This window comes from Phyllobates terribilis, unplaced genomic scaffold (genome assembly GCF_046119375.1).
Source record: "Phyllobates terribilis strain yellow unplaced genomic scaffold, ASM4611937v1 Scaffold_9__5_contigs__length_417890890, whole genome shotgun sequence".
NCBI lineage: Eukaryota > Metazoa > Chordata > Amphibia > Anura > Dendrobatidae > Phyllobates > Phyllobates terribilis.
The window spans coordinates 73,083,178-73,100,642 of record NW_027362769.1 but is presented as its reverse complement, the minus strand read 5'-3'; the positions used below and the strand labels follow the sequence as shown (position 1 = coordinate 73,100,642).

Genomic DNA, 17,465 nt, shown 5'->3' with positions numbered 1-17,465 from the left:
AATGTAGAAATTTTTGCAAATTTATTAAAAAAAGAAAAACTGAAATATCACATGGTCATAAGTATTCAGACCCTTTGCTCAGTATTGAGTAGAAGCACCCTTTTGAGCTAGTACAGCCATGAGTCTTCTTGGGAATGATGCAAAAAGTTTTTCACACCTGGATTTGGGGATCCTCTGCCATTCTTCCTTGCAGATCCTCTCTAGTTCCGTCAGGTTCGATGGTGAATGTTGATGGACAGCCATTTTCAGGTCTCTCCAGAGATGCTCAATTAGGTTTAGGTCAGGGCTCTGGCTGGGCCAGTCAAGAATGGTCACAGAGTTGTTCTGAAGCCACTAATTAGTTTTTTTAGCTGCATGCTTAAGGTCATTGTCTTGTTGGAAGGTGAACCTTCGGCCAAGTCTGAGGTCCAGAGAACTCTGGAAGAGGTTTTCATCCATGATATCTCTGTACTTGGCCGCCTTCATGTTTCCTTCAATTGCAACAAGTCGTCCTGTCCCTGCAGCTGAAAAACACCCCCATAGCATGATACTGCCACCACCATGTTTCACTGTTGGGATTGTATTGGGCAGGTGATGAGCAGTGCCTGGTTTTCTCCACACATACCACTTAGAATTATCACCAAAAAGTTCTATCTTCATCTCATCAGACCAGAGAATCTTATTTCTCATAGTCTTGGAGTCCTTCATGTGTTTTTGAGCAAACTCTATGCGGGCTTTCATATCTCTTGCACTGAGGAGAGGCTTCCGTCGGGTCACTCTGCCATAAAGGCCCGACTGGTGGAGGGCTGCAGTGATAGTTGACTTTGTGGAACTTTATTCCATCTCCCTACTGCATCTCTGGAGCTCAGTCACAGTGATATTGGAGTTCTTCTTTACCTCTCTCTCCAAGGCTCTTCTCCCACGACGGCCAGGTGTAGGAAGACTTCTGGTTGTCTCAAACTTCCTCCATTTAAGGATTATGGAGGCACCTGTGCTCTTAGGAACCTTGAGTACTGCAGAAATTCTTTAGTAACTTGGCCAGATCTGTGCATTGCCACAATTCTGTCTCTGAGCTCCTTAGTCAGTTCCTTTGAGCTCATGATTCTCATTTGGTCTGACATGCACTGTGAGCTGTGAGGTCTTATATAGACAGGTGTGTGCCTTTCCAAATCAAGTCCTATCAGTTTAATTAAACACAGCGGGACTCCAATGAAGGAGTAGAACCATCTCAAGGAGGATCACAAGGAAATGGACAGCATGTGACTTAAATATGAGTGTCTGAGCAAAGGGTCTGAATACTGTGATATTTCAGTTTTTCTTTTTTAAAAAATTTGCAAACATTTCTACATTTCTGTTTTTTTCAGTCAAAATGGGGTGCAGAGTGTACTTTAATGAGAAAAAAAAATACTTTTTAGAATCTACCAAATGGCTGCAATGAAACAAAGAGTGAAAAATTTAAAGGGGTCTGAATACTTTCCGTACCCACTGTATATATACAGTATGTGTATGTATATATATATATATATATATATATATATATATATATATATATATATATACATACATACATTTACATACATGGTCAAAATTGTTGGTACCCCTCTTTAATGAAAGAAAAACCCACAATGGTCACAGAAATAACTTGAATCTGACAAAAGTAATAATAAATTAAAAATCTATGAAAATAAACAAATGAAAGTCAGTCATTGCTTTTCAACCCTGCTTCCACAGAATTTAAAAAAAAAATTAAACTCATGAAATAGGCCTGGACAGAAATGATGGTACTCTTAACTTAATATTTTGTTGAACAACCTTTTGAGGCAATCACTGCAATCAAACGATTCCTGTAACTGTCAATGAGACTTCTGCACTTCTTGACAGGTATTTTAGCCCACTCCTCATGAGCAAACTGCTCCAGTTGTCTCGTGTTTGAAGGTTGCCTTTTCCAGACGGCATGTTTCAGCTCTTTCCAAAGATGCTCAATAGGATTTAGGTCAGGGCTCATAGAAGGCCACTTCAGAATAGTCCAATGTTTTCCTCTTAGCCATTCTTGGGTGTTTTTAGCTGTTTTTTTGGGTCATTATCCTGTTGCGACTGAGACCAAGCTTTCTGACACTGGGCAACACATTTCTCTCTAGAATCCCTTGATAGTCTTGAGATTTCATTGTACCATGAATAGATTGAAGACAACCTGTGCCAGAAGTAGCAAAGCAGCCCCAGAAAATAATAGAGCCTATCCATGTTTCACAGTAGGGACAGTGTACTTTTCTTGATATGCTTCATTTTTCCAACTGTGAACATAGAGCTGATGTGCCTTGCCAAAAACTTCCATTTTGTCTCATCTGTCCATAGGACATTCTCCCAGAAACTTTGTGGCTTGTCAACATGTGGTTTGGCAAATTCCAGTCTGGCTTTTTTATGATTTTTTTTCAACAATGGTGTTCTCCTTGATCGTCTCCCATGAAGTCCACTTTGGATCAAACAACGACGGATGGTGCGATCTGACAATGATGTTCCTTCAGCTTGAAGTTCACCTTTAATCTCTTTAGAAGTTATCCTGGGCTCTTTTGTTACCATTTATATTATCGTTCTCTTTGATTTGTCATCAATTTTCCCCCTGTGGCCATGTCCAGGGAGGTTGGCTCCAGTCCCATGAATCTTAAATTTCTGAATAATATGTATGTGCAACTGTAGTCACAGGAACATCAAGGTGCTTGCAGATGGTCTTGTAACCTTTACCTTTAACATGCTTGTCTATAATTTTCTTTCTAATCTCCTGAGGCAACTCTTTCCTTTGCTTCCTCTGGTCCATGTTGAGTGTGGTGCACACCATGTCACCAAACAGCACAGTGAGTATCTGCAGCCCTATATACAGGCCTACTGACTGATTACAAGATTGTAGACACCGGTGATGCTAATTAGTGGACACAACTTGATTAAACATGTCCCTTTTGTCACATTATTTTCAGGGGTACCATCATTTCTGTCCAGGCCTATTTCATGAGTTTAATTTTTTTTAAAAATATGTGGAAGCAGTTTCAAACATGGTGTAAAGTGAAACTGGCTCAGTTGCCCTTAGCAACCAATCAGATTCCAGTTTTCATTCCTCACAGACTCTTTGGAAAATGAAAGGTGGAATCTGATTGGTTGCTAAGGGCAACCGAGCCAGTTTCACAGATCTAGTTTTCACAGATAGATCTCCCCCAAATCTGTTTTCTTTTCAGATAATTCAGATAACACATAATGGCAAATAATTTAAATACAGATCAAAGAAAATGGATTTTAACAGAGCATTCTCAAAATGCTGAAACCGTTAGAGCAAATTGGGTTGAAACATTTGGTACTCAAGCCCCAAAGAGACAAACCATTTACAGCATTCGTGACAAATTCAATGCCACTGGCTCAATCCTTAATGTTCCAAAAACTGGTCGACCCAAAACAGTCTGTACAGAAGATAATAAACAACTTGTTGCTGAAACATTTGTTCAGAGTCCAAAAAAGTCCACCAGAAGAGCCTCTTTGGAATTGGGAATTTCACGAGCTTCTATCATGCCAATCCTGAAATCTATTGGGTGGAAATTTTATCGTCCACGTCTAATTCATGGTTTATTGGAGGATGATCCAGACAGGCGGCTGCAATTTAGTGTTTGATAAATCTCCCCCTTCATAACCTTATTACACTTTCTGTCCACCTACTTTTGGACCACCCTGTATATATATATATATATATATATATATATATATATATATATATATATATACATATACATATATATACATACATACACTGCTCAAAAAAATAAAGGGAACACTTAAACAGCAGAATATAACTCCAAGTGAATCAAACTTCTGTGAAATCAAACTGTCCACTTAGGAAGCAACACTGATTAGCAATCAATTTCACATGCTGTTGTGAAAATGGAATAGACAATAGATGGAAATTATTGGCAATTATCAAGACACACTCAATAAAGGAGTGTTTCAGCAGGTGGGGACCACAGACCACATCTCAGTACCAATGCTTTCTGGCTGATGTTTTGGTCACTTTTGAATGTTGGTTGTGCTTTCACACTCGTGGTAGCATGAGACGAACTCTACAACCCACAGAAGGTGTTCAGTTAGTGCAGCTCATCCAGGATGGCACATCGATGCGAGCTGTGGCAAGAAGGTTTGCCGTGTCTGTCAGCATAGTGTCGAGAGGCTGGAGGCGCTACCAGGAGACAGGCCAGTACACCAGGAGACGTGGGGGGGCCATAGGAGGGCAACGACCCAGCAGCAGGACCATTACCTCCGCCTTTGTGCAAGGAGGAACAGGAGGAGCACTGCCAGAGCCCTGCAAAATGACCTCCAGCAGGCCACAAATGTGCATGTGTCTGCACAAATGGTTAGAAACCGACTCCATGAGGGTGATATGAGGGCCCGACGTCCACAGATGGGGGCTGTGCTCACAGCCCAACACCGTGCAGGACGCTTGGCATTTGCCACAGAACACCAGGATTGGCAAAGTCGCCACTGGCGCCCTGTGCTCTTCACAGATGAAAGCAGGTTCACACTGAGCACATGTGACAGACGTGACAGAGTCTGGAGACGCCGTGGAGAGCGATCTGCTGCCTGCAACATCCTTCAGCATGACCGGTTTGGCAGTGGGTCAGCAAAGGTGTGGGGTGGCATTTCTTTGGAGGGCCGCACAGCCCTCCATGTGCTCGCCACAGGTAGCCTGACTGCCATTAGGTACTGAGATGAGATCCTCAGACCCCTTGTGAGACCATATGCTGGTGCGGTTGGCCCTGGGCCCAGGCATTGTAGGGAGGTGATACAGGCATGTGGAGGCCACACACAATACTGAGCCTCATTTTGACTTGTTTTAAGGTCATTACATCAAAATTGGATCAGCATGTAGTGTGTTTTTCCACTTTAATTTTGGAGGTGACTCCAAATCCAGGTCTTCATTGGTTAATAAATTTGATTTCCATTGATGATTTTTGTGTGATTTTGTTGTCAGCACATTCAACTTTGTACAGAACAAAGTATTCAATGAGAATATTTCATTCATTCAGATCTAGGATGTGTTATTTGAGTGTTCCCTTTATTTTTTTGAGCAGTGTATTTATACATACATACACACACATATTTTTTTATATATGTATATATAGATTTTATTATATGTATATATGTCTGTATGTAAATACATATATCTATATATGAGATAACATTATATATGATTTACTTTCATTAAACATTCATCTTACTTCTAACTTAACAAGTATGTTTGGCATTTTATAAAGCTCCTATACAAATGGATGGAGAGACTCACATCTGTTCTCGAGATAGATGTGGTTCCGAGAGGTTGAGCTTCTATCATTCTACTGGACGTTTATGACATATAATGTCGATATGACTCGAATGTCCCAGATACGACAACTGATTTAACAAGTAAAATAGCCAATTAACAGGCTCAGAAAAGATTATAGACATTAATTTTATTATTTTGTTCCTCTTCAATAAATGCAGGCCTGGCAGAGCCATAAGCAGTCTATGTGTCACCCCTTGCACAGCATCTTCCAGCAATGCTTCTTGGGGAAAATATCTGTGATGTCCCAGACAGAAAGACGGGAACCTCCATATGAAATCACTGTCAGGCAGACAAATGTAAAGGACTGACAGAGGAATTTTACCTGTGACACACGAGTGGCTTCAGCTAGGAAGTTCTTCAATTCTTCATCTCCATATACTACATTCATTGCTGAACCACTAGAAGGGCAAGGGAAATATATATATTACAGAAAGTGTTTTACTATAGTAGAAAAGTAAAATAATATTTCAGAATTTCAAGGTTACCTGAGCACATAGGAAGGACGCAGTAAGCATGGATAACCAACAGTCTTTGTAAACTGCATAGCGTCATCCTATTATGGTAAAATAATTATTGAATTATGAATAATATGGGATTAATTTCACAAAAGTTTTAGCTCTTATGAAACTTAATAAGTAGCCAATCTGTACAATGTATTACAAGTATGGTGGTTACCAGAGAATTAACGGCTTTCCATGGTGCTTGGGCAATCTGAAGCTCGTCCAGGATAGCAGAGAATATGGAGCGATCTTCAGCCCGATCAATCTGCAGTGGGCTGGTGCCCATGATCTTCACTCCATTCTTGTATAGAGGCACTGCCAAATTATTGGGGATCTGCCCTCCTACTGAGATGATGCAGCCATCACATTGCTAAAGATAAAGAAGATAACCATTTGTCATCTAACCTCAAACGTTTTTCACATATACGCACGACTATCACACCATATAAATGCTTGATGAAGGCTAAAGTCTAGCCAAAATGTTGCATTTTGGATTTGACGTACAGTGTTTGAAACGTTCTTTTAGAGCATTACTTCCAATTTTGTTTTTGGATCCATATGTATGTGTACCTGGGATTGAGTTCACCAGGTATTGTGCACCCGCTCATCATTTGATACTGCGATTGCTGGTCAACCCATTGCTATTTCTACATTAAAATGCTGCTGTTAGTGATGGACAGCTGGTGGCATCTAAATGGTTAATAGCAGCAATTGGATCTCCATGTTAGACACAGATGCCAGCTATGACTCATAGTTGACATATGTTGAGTATGAAGCGAGCTCCGCTTCTGTGACCACTCCATACAGCCGTCAGCCACCTGTAATAAAAGTGTATGTCACAGTCTATTTACATTGTTAAAGAGGTTGTCCACTACTGAACAACCCTTTTAAGAATGTACAGATGTATTGAGCTTGGTTCTAGTTTTGTATTTATTTTATGATCTTTGTTCTGATACTGAATTTATGTACTGAGCTTTGTTCTGATAATATATTTATATTATGAGCTTGGTTCTTGTACTATATTTATGCTAAGAGCTTGGTTCTTTAACTATATTTGTACTATTATTGGTTTTGGTACTATATTTATGTGATGTGTTTTTGGTTCAAGCACTCTAATGTTATGTGCTTGATTCTGGTACTACATTTATTTGTATGCTTGGTTCTAGCACTGTATTCATGCTATATGCTTAGTTCTAATACTCCTTTTATGTTATAAGCGTGCTCCTGGTATTATATTTATGCACTGAGCTTGGTTCTAGCGCTATATTTATGTACTGAGCTTAAGTTCTGTATTCATGTTATGAACTAGGTTCTCGTGCACCTTTTATGGTATATGAGCTTGGTTCATATGTTGTATTTATGTCAAAAACTTGATTCCAGAGATGTATTAACATTTTGAGCTTGATTCTAGTGCTTTTTGTTTGGTATGAGTTGGATACTGGATCAATTTAGATGATTTTTCAGCAGAGGACAGATAATGGCCACATAAAAGAGCCATCAGACAAGTTATCTGACATATTTCATTATGAATGATATTCTGCAGCTGGCTATGTACTGTGATACATAGAAGTAGCAAAAATCAAAACAAGCTATTTTTTAATGAATCCATATTGAAAAATTATTTTAAGCCAAAAATACATTTAATTCAAAGAAAAAGCCCCCAGAGGTGTCCATAACACAATGTTTAAATTTTGGGTATGTGAAAAAAACCTTAGGGATTAACTTTGGTGTTTTGTGTGCCGTGCATAACTTTTATTCACTTGTCGAGTTGCACAGGATAAATGGATGGGCTACACATGCTTATGAATATGTTCATATATGTGTAATAATAGGTAATAGATTAAATTAACATGGCAAGTCCAGTATGATGGTATGCATATGTTTTTATATCCATAGTGTGGCAAATGAGTTTTTAACTTCTAGGCTGGTAGGTCAGACAAGTTTGGATAATGCATGAAATAATATGGTTATGTATAAGTGGATACATTTTTCTTTATTGCCATGTCAAAGTGGCCTTATTCTGATTAAAGGTGTTATATAATTTTTTTTTAAACTTTGAGCTCTAAACAGAAACTACAGATATAATTTTACCCTAACCTCGTAATGACATTACAGTTACCGGAAATCTAAGGGTACATCATACATTTTCAACACAACAGAAGTTGGATCACTCACTTCTTGTTGGAAAACATCCAAAATTCTTTCCTGTGACAGCTCCTCAAAGTAAAGTTTGTCACATTCATCAAAATCTGTACTGACAGTCTCAGGGTTACAGTTCACTACGACTGTCTTCTTTCCAACCTCGCGTAGGGTACGGATACTGGAAACTGCACACCAATCAAACTCAACACTGCTGCCTAAATAATAGAAGATGTGAGTGTCAATGCAGAAATCCAGCAAATAAAAAAAAATATATAGGTTTAAGCATTTTCAAAAATTCTATATATTTTACTATCAGACTGCAAAGTGACTCCTGTAATGATGCTATACTTTAAGTGGTTGGTAAGGTGATAATAGTAACAGAATGGAGATATCAAACCAGAGGTCAAGAGGCAACGTCCATTATTCATGTTCACACTTTGTTCTTACAATGGATATAGATTACGATCTTCATCAGAATTGGTTTCCATTTACATAATGGGCCCAATCATAGAAAGTGCTCCGGAGTAGCTACCAGGGGGCAAAGAGGCCATCACGCTGGGCCCACTTTTATGATGAGGCCACTTTCAGCTTTATTGGCGTCCACAGGACACCAGTATGATTAAATCCTGAGATACCAACTCTGTGTCCTGTAAGCTGCAGGCCACTTTAGGCCTGAGGTCCTCAAGACAGAGTACTTATACAAAAAGTCAGTGTCTTGTCAAAGGTGATGCTAAGACATAACCACATATGCCACCTGCACCCGGACGCTGATTATGCAGAAGAAGACGGCTACGGGGACGAAGACTCAAAGTTAGCTCAGTATATATTTTAAGAGAATATATATTTTATTATTCTCCTTTGGCGCATTACTACTTGTAATAGAGAAATAATTAGGAGGGTACTCTGCGCAGTCTTATTATGGAATAAGGGGGAACCCTTGACATTATTAATATTGATTAAAGTGGTGATTATTACTATTCATTAAGGGGGCACTGTGGGCGTTTTCACTCATTAAAGGAGTAGGTTATTATCTGGTAAGGGGGCACTCTGGGTATTATTGGACATTATTACAAATTATTAAGTGGGCATTATTACTTTTCCAGGTGGCAGAGCAACAACAGGCTCAGAAGGTGGGGTATCATAAGGATGGGGAAATGCGAGAAGTGAAATGTATCTTGTGGTGCAAACTCTGCAAACACCACTTTGTGGGTAGAAGTCGTCAAGGCTGTCTGGGCAAGATGGAAAAGACAGAAACATTGTACTCATCAGAAAGGACATCAACGTAAAGTCACTATATATCTGAACTGTAATCATGCATAGGGTCTGCAGAGCTGGTGTCTACCACTATACGGTCACTGTAGAGTATAGTCTATTTATTCCGTAACAGCTTTGCCCGCTGCTGAGATGCCCCTTATACCTACTATGATTAGACTGTGTCAACGTAGTTACAACATGTGTTACCCGGGTTGGGGGCCTACTAAGAAGTGTTTCACTCCCTCTCTGACCCTCCCCCCCCTCAGCTACGCCTCTATTCAGGGCCCCAAGAACTTAGTGCTATACTAATTAGATAGACTGTTAGTATTAAAATACGTACATTTTCCACTACAAAGAATTCAATTTGTCTTAACTGAAAGGGTTAATCTGCCCAAATGCAACCACCGCCTGGTCATGCAGAGTTGGTATATTTAAGCCAGATGTCTGTTCATAACTGTATCTCACCAGAGCTGGAAATGTGTCTCATTAAAGGTTGAGGAGCCCTAGACAATTATCTATATAAATGGGAAATAGAACCCAAGGAGGGAAGCCGTTCATGAATCAGTAAGGTTAAAACTCTTTTATCCGCTAGCGCAGATTAGTCTAGTGTGAGAGCTCTCTCTCTTATTAAAAGTTAATGACATTTATTTTTTCCTGGAATCCTTAGAATGTTTTGTATTATAATGTATTTCTTTTGAACCTATATTGAGGGCATTAGATATATTATTATGCAAAATCGCATTAATTAAAATACAGTTTATTAATTTGATAGGTATCAATGACTATGTTGTTGTAGACCCCAGGGCTTAATTATACCACCGCTTTCCAAAGAAATAATTTCCCATATTTTTTCAGCTCAAAGCAGTAACAGATTTACGGAAGGGTAAGTGATTGCTCACAGTGGTCCTTAAAATTCCTCCAAGTATGGGGATGATTCATCAAACAGTTTGTGCCAGAAATAAAATATATGAAATGTTTCTAAAAAATCTTTACGCCAGTTCCACCAACTTTTTGAAAAGTGGTATGGCCAACCCTGTTACAACAAATACATCATAATTTATGCCACAAAAGTGAACTGGCAGACATTGCTGATGCGGTCATGTTACAGCTGAGAGATGTGACAAATTCATTAAGAGGGACACACGTCCTAATGATGTTGGTGCATCTTACTTCATTGCACTCAGCATCAAAACTGACGTACCAAAGTCTTAATAACTCAGCCCCTTTATATGAATAGTAGGCACTCCTAGGTTTCCTTTTCAGGTGCTCAGATAGAGTCCAATTCCATAGTAATGAAAAATAGAGAGCTCTGGCATGGACATATTGCCTGCCCAATGATCACGGTTTATTTCATTGTACACCTTTTTGGAATGTTTTCTTGCTTATGATATGATTCAATCTATGAGTGTATACTTCATTTCAAATTATATCGTATTTTGATGTATATATATATGTACATATCTCAGTGTTGACTTATGGAACATTGTTATCATTCACAACGTTTGTTTGATAAAGGTCGTACTGACCGAAAAGTCATGTTAACACACCAAAGATGGAGGACATGTATTAAATAAAATTTATCCTCATTCACTTTACTCTGGAATGACGGATCTCTGTTTTTCAACCCCTTTATTGTTCCTAGTTTTCAGAAATCAGGCCCATTATTTCTATTTCTATATTTTAAAAAAGGGAGTAACTTTAGATTAGCTTAGCGAGTACCCTCAGCATCGACATCTTATGTCAAGCTTGTTCTGTTAAGACTATGTTCACACGCTGTTTCTTTGCCAAGTTCTTTTTCTCTAGGTAAAACCTGCTCTCTTAGTAGCAAAGAAGATGCTTACAAAAAGCAGGTTTTGCTGCTTTTTTGGTGCGTTTTTGTTGCATTTTTTGTTGAGTTTTTTTGGTGACCAGCATCATAGACTATAATGGCTACAAGTTACATCCGACATGGATATACTGTAAGTCGTATGTGGAAAACTGACATGTAAATACTCACAAAACCATTTAGCCATTAACAATCAATGTGAAAGCTATGCCAATCTGCCGCAAAACCAAATTGTAGTTAGTATGTGGCGCTCACCCAGTCTTGGACTCCCATCTGTCATTACACCAGGACCATATTTTAAAAATGGAAGAGGTTCAGAACTACTCTACTTACAGGTTTGAATTAGAAAAGTAATTTACATTTTCCTAGAGCTATCGCAGCCTGTTTTATTTTACTGCATTAAGACACAACAACAACATGATTAATGATCACATTTACAAGAAGCAGTAATACAGAACCGGTGGTGTAATATTCTACTTTCCATTTTGCTTTTTTTGTATTTTTTTTTTAATATTCTAACATTATGCAACAAGTAAAGTCAGGATAAAAGGAGATCTCTACATATTAAAAGGAACCTGACAGCTGATATGAAAAGCTGATATGAAAGAAGCAGCAGTGATACCCCTGAAGAGCACTTGCACGATGTGACATTAGTGAGGATAGACTGCCATCTGCTGGTCAGGTGAAATGAAGTGGAACCAATTTGTACTGGAAGATTTGAGGGGGAGCGACTTTGTGTGCTGGACCTGATCAGGTGTCCCGCATGAGAGACTTCCTTGATATAAAAGCCCTGAGCGCCAAACCGAAGAGAGCGGAGCAGATGCGCTCCAGGGATGCCACCGATACCAGCGGAAAATCTACGCCACCAAGGTGCCGGTCACTGCCTGGCAAGGCCCTGAGTCAACTCTGAGGACTCCAAGTTCCACCTGCGCTGGTCAGGACCAGGATTTGCGCCCTATGCCAATCAAGCCTCCAAGACCCGACATCACCTATCAAGAGCCAAGACCTAGTCCTCTCCGCCTCAAGCCCCAGAGACTTCCACTGACAGTCAAGCTGAAAAGACCAGTGAGGAGACTGCGACAGTAGAGGCTTAACTGTGATTGCGGAAGAACAGCACCAATTATAACCTAAAGTACCAGGGTCGGCTGGGACTAGGACAACAGGTTGGGAGTGGGTCGGTTGGTGCGTGGGATGCTCAACGCGCTTTAATAGACTACGTAAGAGAGAGACTTGTGGCCTAGCGAGAAAACCCAGTGACCCCTTACTAGGGCCAGAGCTGCAGAAAAAACTTACGAGTGGGCGGCGCACCATTTTTGTTAAGGGAACATTAACGTTATATAGTGAAAGACTTTATTTGATATTCCAAGCTTATTGTTATTCATTTCATTGTTGATTTGTCTTGTTATTATCACTAATTGTTCAGAGTTACTTTAAATCACTGTAAAATTACTACTGCATATAAATAAGAATTATATAGATCATTGACTGTCGTTGCCTTGTGTTATCGGTGCGTTGCATCCAGACACCGGCATTACAGATACAGGTTGCTTGTGGATCAGGCATTATGTATCAGACACAGGCTGTATGCTTTCAGCCAGGTATGTTCAACTCTAAATCGCTGCAGCGTTTCAGAGAGAAATATGCTTTAAAAGCTGCTGGGGACCGAACAGTATGGGAGAATAGTCATACAGAAGGGTCCCCGACTTCTCCTCCCCTGGTGTTACAGGTTTCTCCCTACATACCTGTATAGACAGAGACTTGTTACACAAGGGGAGCAAGTAGGGAGATGCCACCGGAGACCCACCAACCTGATTATTCTTTCATGCGACTCGATCCCCAGTGGCTATTAAAGTATGTTTTTCTGTGAAATGCCACAGTGTTTCAAAGTAAAACATACCTGGTTGAAATCATACAGCCAACGTCTGATACATGCTACAAAAAAAAACACAGAAAAAAGGAAACAATATAAATTACAGAACTGTGCAGGAAACCCCAACTTCATCAAAATGGAGATGGGAATTGAACCCGCCTAGCCCTGAACTTGATACCTATATCAATAGATATCACATTTAAAGGGATTGTCCATCCTTGGTGTTCAAGTCTGCACCCACACTATGTGACTGCAGACTTGTGAATCCTCACAATGCACAATCCACGCTGCCATGATTCTCAGGTGCAGGCATCGGGAGTAGACAGTCAGGTGACCAAAAATATATACGATTTGCATACTTCTGGTCACATTCCAACTAGACATGTTGGGCCTCACTCAATTCACTTGTATTGGGCATCTAGTCGACATATTACCACATATATGCAAATTGCATACTTGTGGTCATGCGCCAGCCTGCTCCCGGATCAGGCACCAACACCGGAGAATTCTGACGGCGCTCACACTGAGCTCTGTGAGGATTCACAAGTTTGCAGTCACATAGAATAGTTGCAGGTTTAAACTCCAAGCCTGGACAATCCCTTTAATATACACCTTTCCTAGCAGTATTGAATCATACGCTGCCGTATTGCTGTTCTCCTAGTAAAAATATATCTTGGTGCTTCTTTGATGGGAGAGGGCCCCAAAACCTTTGTGTAAATGGAGCAGTAAAGCACATGTGTGACTCACTTCTACATTTAACATATACAGAACTGATGGAGACAGTATAGCACATTACTTGTCTATCACATGAGTCCCATAGATGCCGCCATTCACACTGTGGAGTCTGGGACCTACGTTCTTGTGTTGTTGACAGTGCCTGTGGTCGGACCACCAGTGATCATACATTTATTATTACCCATACTGCAGATAGGAGATTAATGATGTTTTTAGGAAAAAACATTTAAAGACGATCCTTCAATTCAATTGTTCTAAGGTATTATAGTGGCATATTTTAAAAAGCAAAGGCATCAAAAGATGAAAGGAATTTTCCTATGAGGACAACCTCTTCCATATATACCAAATTAGGGCATACGATGTCATAGACAGAAATCTCCTCCTCAGAATCCCGATTGGCCAGAGCAGAAAACCGCAGCACAACACGACTTTCTTAGGCATTGGGGAATTTGACTGCACATGAGCAGATCCTTAATTAGAAGCATCTATTATGGGGAATATAAAGCATTTCCAAGTAGATTTTGCATTTTTTGCTTCAATTAATGTGATTATTTTTACCACTTGGTTAGAGTTTTATCATCCTATTGAGGCACCTTATTGGTTTACAACACAAGTTTTCCTTATGATCCACCTCTTTATGGGATTATCTTTTAGCTAAACATAATAACAGTGACCTTGTTTGAGCAGAGTAAATGGGGCTAATATTACAATGGTTGCTTTTTTAGATGTGTTCATAGATATGTTCATGCAAAGTGATTATTTTTTATGTTTTTAAAATGTTTTAGTTTTGTAGTTTTGTGCTTTTGTAATGAATATACAATTAATAAAGTCTAAATCAGGGGCAAGGAACCTCCAGTCCATTCCCCTGAGCAGATTCCTGGGGACAAGAGTGCTCGGGCTTCGGGCCCTTTAATTACTCCTTGCAGCACGAGCACGCAGCATTCACTACTCAACGTTGCCGCACATTCAATAAAGGATTACGTCCTCCTGCTGCCCAGTGCCAGCATGAGGATGTACGTTGTGGTTGTAGTCAGCACGTTCTGCACTCCCGTCCCACCAATGAAGACCACATCGACAGCCCCAGCATCTCATGTATTGGAAAAAAAAAGGAAGATAAGCTAACTAGCGCTATTGAATGATACAATCCATGGTATGTTCATCAAACGGAGGGCGCCATATTCAGCTGGCAGAAACAGCACAAACATGTAAGTAGAAGGAATTTTAGCACATCCATCCGTAAATATTTCTACTTTATTAGTGGTCCATTAAAATCCAAAGACAGGAAATAGAGCAAGAAACATTTAAAAACCTACTAGTTTCTGGTGGAAAACTGCTCTTAGTCATAGTATGTAAGGGCAGTTTTCCGCCAGAAACACGTACGTTTTTAAATGTTTCTTGCTCTATTTCCTGTCTTTGGATTTTAATGGACCACTAATAAAGTAGAAATATTTTTTATCAACAGATGGATGTGCTAAAATTCCTTCTATTTACACGTCTCATGTAATGTATATGGCCCAGGACCAGCCCCAACCCCTCCTGTGATTTGTATGCCCCCAGCCCCTCCTGTCATGTGTATGCGCACAGCCCCTCCTGTGATGGGTATGCCCCCAGCACCTTCTGTGATGTATATGTGCCCAGCCTCTCCTGTGATGCGTATGCCTCCAGCCCTTCCTGTCATGTGTATTCCCCCAGCCCTTCCTGTCATGTGTATGCCCCCAGCCCTTCCTGTCATGTGTATGCCCTAGCCCTTCCTGTCATGTGTATGCCGCCAGCCCTTCCTGTGATGTGTATGCCGCCAGCCCTTCCTGTGATGTTTATGCACCCAGCCCCTCCTGTGATGTGTAAGCCGCCAGCCCTTCCTGTGATGTGTAAGCCGCCAGCCCTTCCTGTGATGTGTATGCCGCCAGCCCTTCCTGTGATGTTTATGCACCCAGCCCCTCCTGTGATGTGTATGCCCCCAGCCCTTCGTGTGATGTGTAAGCCGCCAGCCCTTCCTGTGATGTGTAAGTCGCCAGCCCTTCCTGTCATCTGTATACCCCCAGCCCCTTCTGTTATGTTTATGCCCCCAGCCCCTCCTGTGATGTGTATGCCCCAGCATTTCCTGTGATGTGTATGCCGCCAGCCCTTCATGTTATGTGTATGCCCCCAGCCCCTCCTGTTATATATATGCCCCAGCCCCTCCTGTTATATATATGCCCCAGCCACCCCTGTTATATATATGCCCCAGCCCCTCCTGTGATGTATATGCCACCCAGCCCCTCCTGTAATGTATATGCACCCAGCTCCTCCTATGATGTATATTCCCCCAGCCCCTCCTGTGATGTATATGCCACCCAGCCCCTCCTGTAATGTATATGCACCCAGCTCCTCCTATGATGTATATTCCCCCAGCCCCTCCTGTAATGTATATGCACCCAGCTCCTCCTATGATGTATATTCCCCCAGCCCCTCCTGTAATGTATATGCACCCAGCTCCTCCTATGATGTATATTCCCCCAGCCCCTCCTGTGATGTATATGCCACCCAGCCCCTCCTGTAATGTATATGCACCCAGCTCCTCCTATGATGTATATTCCCCTAGTCCATCCTGTAATGTATATGCCCCCAGCATCTTCTTTTCAAAATTAATCGCAAAGAGTCTACTACGCTCCCGACCAACGCAATTCTGGAAAATCAGTTGCAATCAGCACCGTCAATATCACCTGACAGCACAGCCACACGAAAGAGAAGCAGCTCCATTAGGGGTGAGTTAATTATATGTTTATATAGCAGGATAAATATCAAGACAATAATTTTCTACGGCCCTAAATGAAGGTATAAATATCCAAATGGCCCCTGGCAAATAAAAGGATCCCCAGCCCTGATCTAAGTAAATAATAGCGTTATCTTACATGTGTCTGCTGTTGTCCCTTTTTCAGTCCCATTTATCTACTTATGTTTTTTATTAACTTTTTATTATAGACATGAGGGGATGACGGGACTCAGACAGTACCTATATGATACGGGCCACAGCCGAGAACCATCATTCCATGGTCATCAAACTTTATGTCATGCTCCTGGGGAAGAAATCAGTAAAGGCATTAACCATAGCAAAGATATATAGATCATAAAAAGTCATATTAAAGGGTACTAGCTACAGCTCTTAGGAAATGTCTCATCAAACCTTATCATTGTGTCATATTTCTAATAGATAAGATTGTGTAAAAGTATGTGACCATTAGTTTTCTGTGAAGAATTTTTTTTTTTTTACACAATTTTCCATCAATATTTCCATCAAGAAGTTCTAGAAGAAGGTTACTATATATAACATTGGCCAATATTGTTCTAACTGGTTGGGGCAATTTTTGCTTTAGCCTATTTGGCTACAATTGAGAGTGTAAAAAAGTTTATCTTTGTACTAACTTTGAACTAATATGCATCACTAGTATTTTTGTAGAACAGATCATAAGAGCTAAGCCTATTTCACTTGGTGTACAATAAGAACACCATAGTACCTGTCCATTGTAGGTAAGGTAGAGGTAGTTAGTTATTGCAGGGTATTCAGCAGCCAATGTATCGATCTGTAGAATAAAAAAAGATACAACTTCAATTAATCCTGAAAGATTAGACTTTAATATTCTCCGGTTTACACAGGGACAATGATGTTAAAAATGGAAGCAACTACCACATCCAAAGAATGATAGTATTAAAAAAAAAAAAAGACAAATATTGGGCTCGATTGATTACATTTGATGAGTGTTTAGTGTCATGCGCCACTTTTGTTTGCACCATATTCATCTTTCCATTTGCACCTTTTTTGAAATCTGT

The 17,465-nt window shown here is 40.3% G+C and overlaps 1 protein-coding gene across 1 annotated transcript in view; it reads right to left on the bottom strand.

Moving 5' to 3' along the window:
- CPS1 (carbamoyl-phosphate synthase 1) overlaps positions 1 to 17,465 on the bottom strand; it is a 98,908-nt gene that overhangs the window by 28,746 nt on the left and 52,697 nt on the right. The window contains exons 23-28 of the mRNA XM_073646611.1: positions 17,153 to 17,218; positions 16,651 to 16,714; positions 8,008 to 8,189; positions 6,008 to 6,202; positions 5,818 to 5,885; positions 5,655 to 5,730 (exon numbers count right to left, since the gene is read on the bottom strand). Coding sequence (XP_073502712.1) covers positions 5,655 to 5,730; positions 5,818 to 5,885; positions 6,008 to 6,202; positions 8,008 to 8,189; positions 16,651 to 16,714; positions 17,153 to 17,218 — 651 coding nt within the window. The remainder of the gene's footprint in view (positions 1 to 5,654; positions 5,731 to 5,817; positions 5,886 to 6,007; positions 6,203 to 8,007; positions 8,190 to 16,650; positions 16,715 to 17,152; positions 17,219 to 17,465) is intronic.